The sequence below is a fragment of the Thunnus thynnus genome, chromosome 12 (genome assembly GCF_963924715.1).
Source record: "Thunnus thynnus chromosome 12, fThuThy2.1, whole genome shotgun sequence".
Lineage (NCBI taxonomy): Eukaryota > Metazoa > Chordata > Actinopteri > Scombriformes > Scombridae > Thunnus > Thunnus thynnus.
The window spans coordinates 8,402,201-8,410,628 of record NC_089528.1 but is presented as its reverse complement, the minus strand read 5'-3'; the positions used below and the strand labels follow the sequence as shown (position 1 = coordinate 8,410,628).

The window sequence follows — 8,428 nt, the reverse complement described above, 5'->3', positions numbered from 1 at the left end:
AAGCCCAACAGAAGGTAGGTCATGAAGTAAGACAACAGCCTTAGTCGCTCTAAAAAAGAACGGTTAGAGCAGAAGAAAGATAATGTTTTGGAATGGCAGAGTCAAAGTCCTGACCTTAATCTTAAAGAAATACTGTGGAAGGACCAGAAGCAGGCAGTTCATGCAAAGAAGCCCTCCAACATTCCTGAGTTAGTCAGGAATGGGCTTAACTTCCTCCAAGCTAATGTTCAGGGCTGAACAGTTACAGTTACAGGAAATGTTTGGTTGTTTTTGCTGAAAGGGGGGGGGTCAAACCAGTTACCGAAAGCAAGGGTTCTTATACTTTTGCTTCACACAAATATGATAAGAGATTCCTCTTCTTTAAATAACGCCTCCCAGACTCACACCCATTATCCCATTGATTGAAACACTCTAATTTCAACATTACATTATTTTCCATGTTATTTATCTCGGAAACAGGTAGATAATAACTAGCCAATGACTAAAAAACATAAAAGATGACAACAAAACGAAAAACAATTCTGCACATAAAGTAGTGTTCTGACAGTTTGCGACATTTGGACATTGTGATATTGTAGTCTGCGTGACAATTTCTCAAGACTGAGAGACATTTCTCAGTGTAGATGATCAAAAGTAGTTCCCTGACCGGGAATCGAACCCGGGCCGCGGCGGTGAGAGCGCCGAATCCTAACCACTAGACCACCAGGGACCGCTGTTGAGATTTGTAGGTGAATTCATATATGAAGGTGACATGACATAACTAGTTTTTAGTATTCATATTGACATTTCTACCGACAACATTTACAAACAATCGTTTGTTTAAAAAAAAAAAAAAAAGCTGCTCCTCAACCTTTTATCCTCTACACTGGTAAAAGCGAGACCACTTCCAATAAAGCATAAACCTCAACTTTGTATATCAACAGCTTGTCTACTAGGTTAAGTTGTCGAGTGCATCGTTGATCGTTTTACACTCACTTTACTGTGATACTCATTACTGTCCCTTGTGGCCACGGGGCTAAAAACACCACTCGTGATAGTCTTGGCGGTAATTGAAGTTGTTGTGGATGTTTCCTCACTATCAATCCACTTCACAAGCCCTCCACTGGGTGGTGGACACGTATCACATACATGCATTTCCATTGTCTCTCCACTACATCTCACCAGCCCTTGTAAGTCTCGAGAAGGCGGCTTTGCTTAGTTTAAAAACACAACATGCCCTCTAAGCATTGTTTCATTTGAGGTGGAGTTTTGAAACGATAGCGGCACAAGAACAGGAACTTCTTCTAAGACTCACTGTACTGACAGTAAAATCGACAGGGAAGACTTCCTGACAGTAAGTTAATTTAACTGTATGCTTCAGTTTAGTTATTAAACGATACTTTTCATTCTGTCGTCGTAGAAAGTGGTCAAAGTTAACCGGAAACATTCTGACGCTGTGTAGAACCAGGCGTAAAATATAGAGACGACTGAAGTTTGCTTGAATCCCAACCGGCTAGTTACATTTTAAAAGCCATATTAGCTAATTTTACAGGCAAACTAGTCACAGGTAACTGAAACCTGTTGCCTCGTGAGTGAAGAAGCTACTAAACGAAAAGGTAATATGTGCCATTGTGGCTCTGAGTGGTAGTTATAACAATGCTACTACAGTAAGTAACTGGTTTTTATATGATTAAACGACAGTTTGCTTGTCTCCAAACTAGTTCGTTTAAGATCCATATTAACGCATTTTGCAGGGAAACCAGGCACACATGCAACTGAATTTGACAGTAGAAACCTGTTGCCTTAATCTCACTGGAGTGAAATGCTACAAAATGAGTAATTATAGTGCAATATGTGCCATATGGCTCTGAGTGATGAAGCTATGAAACTATAGCCTATTAGTTTCCAAAAACAGGGTTTGACTCCAAGGGTAATAAAGCAGAAACCCAGTATTCCTGTATTGACTGGTGCACTTTAAGAGCAACATGAATTCTCATGAATATCTTGTTGTTTGTGTTTCTGTGTCTCTATTTCAGATTCATCATGTCAGCCAAAGACACAGTGAGACGTAATAAAACAGCCATTCTAGCGACTTTGTGTGGAGACCAAAAGCTGATCCTCAACAAGGTTTATGAGAAGAAACTTATAACTCAGCGTGAGTACAACAACCTTAAAAGCATCAACAGAGAAGATGTAGAGGGGCACGTCATTGCACTTGTGGATAAGATCATGGATAAAGGAGAGGACACCTGCCGAGACTTCCTGAACCTCCTGCAAACTGATGAGGACGTGAAGACGACTTTCCCAGACTTGAAGAACATACAAAAGAATGACACCTGCCGTTTACCTTTGCCTGTCCAAGCAACTCGTTCAGTTAACAGTGGTATGTTAACACACACAAGTTCAGTACAGAAATGACTGTCTAGCATTCCTCATATAGAAGCCCATGGTGTGTTTCACATGAAACAACTTATGCCTTCATCAAAAAGTACAGAGTTTCATGTTGGGAAGTATAATTCTGTTTTACTCTGATTTCCGCAGATGGTCCTTCACAAGAGAGCAAAAGGCGGAAGGAGGTGAGGTCTTTACCTAAACATGAAACAGCACACGTTACAATGCTTGAATCAGTATGTTTATGCAGACTTTCTTGAAAAGACACAAGACGGAGTTTAAATACTTTTTCCTCCTCACAGATTACTACAAGACATGTTGTCATTGCAAGGCCTGCGGACAGATGCTTATTAGCGCATATTAGCTTAGTAATACTGTTATATCTCATAAAAGATACACAAGGAAATAGAAGTAAATATAATCCCTTAAAGGAGAGGTTTACAATTTTTCAAGTATCTACTGAATTTACAGTCTTTTAGTGAAAATGTGAACCCGTCCTTTAAGTAAAACTCTAAGTAAAGTATTTGAATGTCAGAAATGATCCACTCCAGTCAGTTTCAACATCAGGTTGTAGAAATGTCCAACTGTAGTTCTGTTTTCATTGTTTTTAGGATGACCAGTATCAGTTGAACAGCCATCCTGTCGGCCTCTGTGTGATCATAAACAACGAGAATTTCATGGATGGCAGAGTGAGAAGAGGAACCGACAAAGATGCTCGTATGTAGCGGAGGAGACAGATTCACAATTTACATTATTGTCTTGTTTATTGGTGGTTTAAACTTCAAGTTTTTTAACTTAAATTTTCTGCAGGAAGTTTGGCAGAGGTGTTCAGCTGGCTGGGCTTCAGAGTGCTGATGTGTAAAGATCAAACCAGGGACCAGATGGATCGTGCACTGAAAGTCTTTGCCTCTCTGGACGACATCTCTCAGCTGCAGGAGTTCAACGTAGAGGAGTGGTCTGGCAGTGGATTCACTGGTCTTCAGGAGGCTCCTAAACATGGCGATGCCTTCATCTGCTGTGTTCTGAGTCACGGATCACTGGGTGTTGTTTCAGGGACTGATTGCGAGCACCTCTCCATTAAACAAATTACTACAACATTCAAGGCGACAGATCACTCAGTTCTCACTGGCAAGCCCAAAGTGTTCCTGATCCAGGCCTGCCAGGGGAAGGATCGACAGCCAGGAGTGTTATCACCAGATCTGCAGGCTGACGATTCTGAATCAATGTTCATCCCTCGGGAAGCCGATTTTCTGGTTGCCATTGCCACTGTTGAAGATTATGTATCAATGAGACATATAATTGATGGGAGCTGGTTTATCCAGTCTGTGTGTCAGCAGCTAAAGGAGGGCTGTCTGAGGTAAATATAAAACTCAAAATTATATGTTGAAATATTTACTAGTAAAAAATGATAAACTTCTCTGCTCCACAATATTTCATCAACCTGTTGATATTCTAGTTAATGCAATGTATACTGTACCATTTATCTGATCATAGCACTGACAGTGAGTAATATGTTTTATATGCTGCATATTGTTTCAGGGGTGAGGACGCCACCACAATCCTTCACCGTGTCAACAGTGAAGTAAGCCAGAAAGAGGGCTCCCGTAACCTAGGTAAAGCCAAGCAGATGCCTGAAGTTAGGTTCACGCTGAGGAAGAAACTTGTGTTGTCGCCACATCACAACTGAAGCTTCGTCTCCACAACAAAAGGGAAATAATTAGAGGCACTGCTGAGGCGATGACAAGGACAATGTATGGGACAGACTCAAAGTTAACTACAGTGATCATGTTGGTTGTAATGAAGGAATATAACACGCAGTGTAACAGTGTGGCTCACAGATGTGTTCAAGGTTTCTGGACAAGTTCTGTTGTACAGAGACTGCACAGACAATACTTTTTAGTAGAATAAATTGTTGATTGTTGATTTTGGTCTTTCTGTGTGATTTGTTGACAATAAGAAACATATAGAATACCACCAGACTTACCCTTTAATGTGAAAAACCTGTGGCGATACTCAAGTGAAGTACAAGTACAATTTTGTATGTACGTAGTTACATTCCACCACTGGTTAACATAAGCTGCTGTAACTCTGCTAGCCCTCACTAATAGGAATTATGACATCTGCCCTCAGGTACAACCCTAAAATATTTTTATAAATCAATTTTATTATTGAATTAATGTAAAGAAAGAAACAAAACACATTAAAAGCATATTGGACTGTTCTTTCCGCGCCTGTACAGCAGTGCAGTAAAAAAACTGGGCCATGGTTGAACCTAATTGCTGACCCCTGCATTATAGTAACACAATGTCTTTGTGTCTGCAAGATTAAGAAAAAAGCCATTTATCACTTTTGTTTTTTGTTTGTTTTTGCCTCTTTAAAAATTGGCTTATTTTGGCTTAAATTTTGGCTATTGTCATTATTTTGAACTTTCCTATTTTTAGTTTTAACAACAACAAAAAACACTAACCTACAAACCTTAAGAGATCAGTCTACAGGATTTGAGTGCATCTGCGTTGGTGGGGAATAACGTCCAGATTCGGCTGCACGCATATAACCATGTTTACGGTACTGTAGCATCGTTGCCATGGCAGCTCGTCCAGATTCGGTTGCACGCTTACAACCATCTTTACGATACTGCAGCATCGTTGCCATGACAGCTCGTGTATCCGAAACAAGGCTGTACATACAAGTACAGTAAAAGGCTGCTTGGCACAAAAATGACAAAAACAACCTATCTGTCGCCACAAAGGTCTGCCTTTTAAAGCTAGTTTACCTACACACGGACTTATTTTGCTACAGGGAGTATCTGCCTTAAATAAAGGCAGCGTTGAGGATGGAAGCCCCGCTGGAAGACGACACTCCTGCCGGTGCCTTAACGGGGACTGAAGGACCCGACTACGGAGAGGAGTTGAAAGCCTCTGACGAAGCTATCACATTCATGTCCAGCATTGGTGAGTTGACTTGTTTTCTCTCTAGTCCAGCCCATAGAGTCAAAGGGAGACAGACATTACGTACGCCTGAGAGTTAACACCACCTGGTTTTGGCACATCTTGAGATGCTACACAGAATTTACAAGGAAGCTGTTCGTTTCATATAAGCAATTAGCAGAATGTCAGCTTAAGAAATGTTTGAAATGGTCCTGTTATGACTTTTGTCCAATCTAAAGTTCCCTTACCCTCCTCAGAGCCTGCAGAACTGCAGAAGTGTGTGTTTCCAGACTCCCTGGTGACTGTGTCGGAGGGCGGCAGAGACCTGGGGAAGTTCAGTGTGACAGTGGAGTTTGCTCTGAGAGTCCAGCAGCCCTGTATGCTGCTACACGCTCAAAGCCAAGGAGCCATCGACGACTCCCCCTGTGGAACAACAGTGACAGGTGAGGGGAGGCAAAAACGGGTCGATCTCCATTGTTATGTCCATTTACAGGTGGGTCAGTATACCCTATCTTCATTTCTTTTTTCCTGCCTTCATTGTCAATTTAAGCCTACCTAACCACAGACCTGGAGGTGCTGGAGGAAGATTACCACGAGTATGTGAAGGTGAGTTTCTTTTGAACACACAACACTGTAGATCAGCTGTTGCACTAAATGAAAACATTGTACCCTGATTAATGTCCATTGTACATTGGACACTTGCTTGCCTTCCATTCTTATGTCATTTTATTGGCTGTTTATTTTGCATTTCCTGCCTTTAAACACATGTGAATCCCTCCTTCAGCTTGAGGGACACAGTTTGGACAAGAGGTGTCGCATGGTGCAACATGAAGGGCAGATGATGATCAATAAAGTTACCACCGTAGGAGAGGTGAGAGAAGAAGTGATAGAGTGAGAGTCAACAGCCCCAGACCTTGTGAACATTTTTATATAAAATAGATGCTAACAAAAACCTAAAATCTCATACAACTTGCACTTGTACCATTTTGCAAAATGAGGATCTAAATGTCCATCTGATAACAGTTTTAATACAAATTTAAATTTACACTGCCATGGTGATATACTTTTATGAAAATTTAGTTCTTGATTATCTCAACTTTACACCACCAATCATAAAATTCTTGCTTGTTTACTGTGAGGTGTAATTGTTTTTGTATGTGTTTGTGTGTGCAGGAGGTGACGAAGGAGAGTGTTTCTTATCCCATGTCTGCAGTAAGAGGGCTGGTAACCGAAGGTTCCAATTTACTGCTGATGCGTCTGATTGCTTTGAGGAAGAAGGTGCCAGAACACATGACCTTCATCTCCTTCGACCAGGGATTACGCATCATCCACACCACCTTTGTAAGTAATTCAGTCTGTATGAGACCTCTTGCTCATTCAGTGTCTGATCTTTGAATGTGAGATTTTTTTTTTCTCTCTCAGAAAAAGTGTCTAATTATGAACTCCGATTATCTGTTTGCGGTCAGAGTGAGCTGGGTCTGAAGCAGATGGAGGTTGAGGGTGAAACTGTGGAGGTCTTCGGGATAGAGAGGATTGTTCATTCTGTGGAGGACAGCCCCACCACCTGGCAGTGCTACTTCCTGCCTGATGGGTAAGCTCAATGAGTATACTTCTCCAGGTTTCTACCACTCTGAAAATTTTACTAATAATTTGAATGAAAAAGAATGGTTATCTTCATTTTTAAGTAAATATGTAAATGTAAAAATGTGTTGTGTTATGGTAATGCATTGAAAATCTGGCCAATTTCAACAACTAGTCTTAGAGGACTAAGAGAAGGACGGATTTAAGGTGGCTGTTTCTGTCGCCCTGTATCGCTTGATGCGAGGACATGGATGGGGACTGGTACACTATTGACTGGATACAAGATTGCGTAACATGTCAGGGGCGGATCCAGGTTTTAATGAGGGGGGTTCACATTAATTATGTGGTGTTGTCAGTTACTAGAAAATAGCAAGGCATTTTATTAGCCTTGCAATTCTACTCAAGTAAGTTTCAAAAACTAAAACTGTTCTTCAAGCAATATTTTTAGCAAATCATTAAGTTATTCTTAATACTCAAGAGTCCATTTATGACTTTGATGCTGAGTAAATCAAAAACTAGATGAATTTGTTGAGCAATTTGTTTTCTTTTATCAGGCATTTGGCCAGCAGAGTGCAGGTGGGATCACCGGTCACAATGAGGATTCTGCGGCTGCCTACACAGCTAGAAGAAGGTAGCATTTCTCACACGCATGTAAACTCACTCTCACATGTAACAGAGTCAGTGATGTTGTTTGTATGTGTGCGTGCATGTTAGGTTTTGAGAACATCCCCCTGGTTTGGGAAGAAGACATGCAGATGCGTTCCAAGTTCCTGGACAGAAAGGTGAGCAGTAATGTTCACATATGATAAAGACACTGGCTCAATATTTGACCCATTTATTCAGACAGACTGTACCTGAACAATATTGTTCCTCCAGTACATCTCATCATACAATATAAATCGTTAAAGCAGAATATGACTGTATGTTTATGTCTCGGTGTGGCAGGAGGAGCTGAAGGCGGACCATGCTTCATACCTGAGACAGCATCCAGAGATCCGTGCCCTCATATCTGACTTCTTGCAGTTCTTGCTGCTGAGGAAACCAGATTATGTCTTCCAATTTGCCAGAGAGTACTTCCTCCCATTTGCTTCCCACCGCCCTCAGGAACCAAGTGTGAAAGCCCCGTCACTGTGAGAGCACAACCAAGGGCACCTCCACATTCTCAGAATCAGTCTTTTATAAATGTCTTTTCTTCTGAGTGATAGATGGCTAGTGGTATAACAGGAAACATGGTGGAGATGAACAGTAACTTTCAAACTTGAGCTGTGTGATCTTGCCAAAAAACTGTAGTGATCAGAATAAAGTGGTTTGTTTCAAACACAGTACGTGTAGTTTGGTTTAATGTTGGTACACTGTCAGATTTGTCTTGGTGATGCAGTTACAGTCTATCGTCAGACCAATGAACAACAAGCTGTGCTAACTCACCTGACAAGCTCTTCAAAATAAAAGGAGAAAAGAAAAGACGTTCTACAACAACCTTCTCTAGGGTGAGACTGGAGCTTGTAGGACAGTCGTGCAGGCTGGTCTGGTTTAGCAACTTCACGCAGGCT

The 8,428-nt window shown here is 41.2% G+C and overlaps 2 protein-coding genes and 1 non-coding gene across 4 annotated transcripts; 2 read left to right on the top strand and 1 right to left on the bottom strand.

The window, feature by feature from the left end:
* Positions 1-637: 637 nt before the first annotated feature.
* On the bottom strand, positions 638-709 carry trnae-cuc (transfer RNA glutamic acid (anticodon CUC)). Its single transcript has one exon. It is a non-coding gene; the product is annotated as a tRNA-Glu (tRNA).
* A 329-nt stretch (positions 710-1,038) lies between these two features.
* On the top strand, positions 1,039-4,293 carry LOC137193772 (caspase-8-like). 2 transcript variants are annotated; one of them, XM_067605137.1, is made up of 6 exons: positions 1,039-1,333; positions 2,016-2,362; positions 2,521-2,555; positions 2,982-3,087; positions 3,181-3,727; positions 3,910-4,293. In XM_067605137.1, the coding sequence occupies exons 2-6, from the start codon at positions 2,023-2,025 to the stop codon at positions 4,055-4,057; spliced, it is 1,176 nt and encodes a 391-aa protein (XP_067461238.1). In that variant the 5' UTR covers positions 1,039-1,333; positions 2,016-2,022; the 3' UTR covers positions 4,058-4,293. The 2 variants fall into 2 exon arrangements, with proteins under 2 accessions (XP_067461238.1, XP_067461240.1); XM_067605139.1 differs by lacking the exon at positions 1,039-1,333 and adding an exon at positions 1,454-1,595.
* Positions 4,294-4,985: 692 nt separating this feature from the next.
* catip (ciliogenesis associated TTC17 interacting protein) lies at positions 4,986-8,200 on the top strand. Its single transcript, XM_067605140.1, has 9 exons — positions 4,986-5,321; positions 5,555-5,740; positions 5,848-5,903; positions 6,082-6,168; positions 6,471-6,638; positions 6,764-6,888; positions 7,433-7,509; positions 7,593-7,660; positions 7,824-8,200. The coding sequence occupies exons 1-9, from the start codon at positions 5,204-5,206 to the stop codon at positions 8,010-8,012; spliced, it is 1,074 nt and encodes a 357-aa protein (XP_067461241.1). The 5' UTR covers positions 4,986-5,203; the 3' UTR covers positions 8,013-8,200.
* The last annotated feature ends 228 nt before the right edge of the window (positions 8,201-8,428 follow it).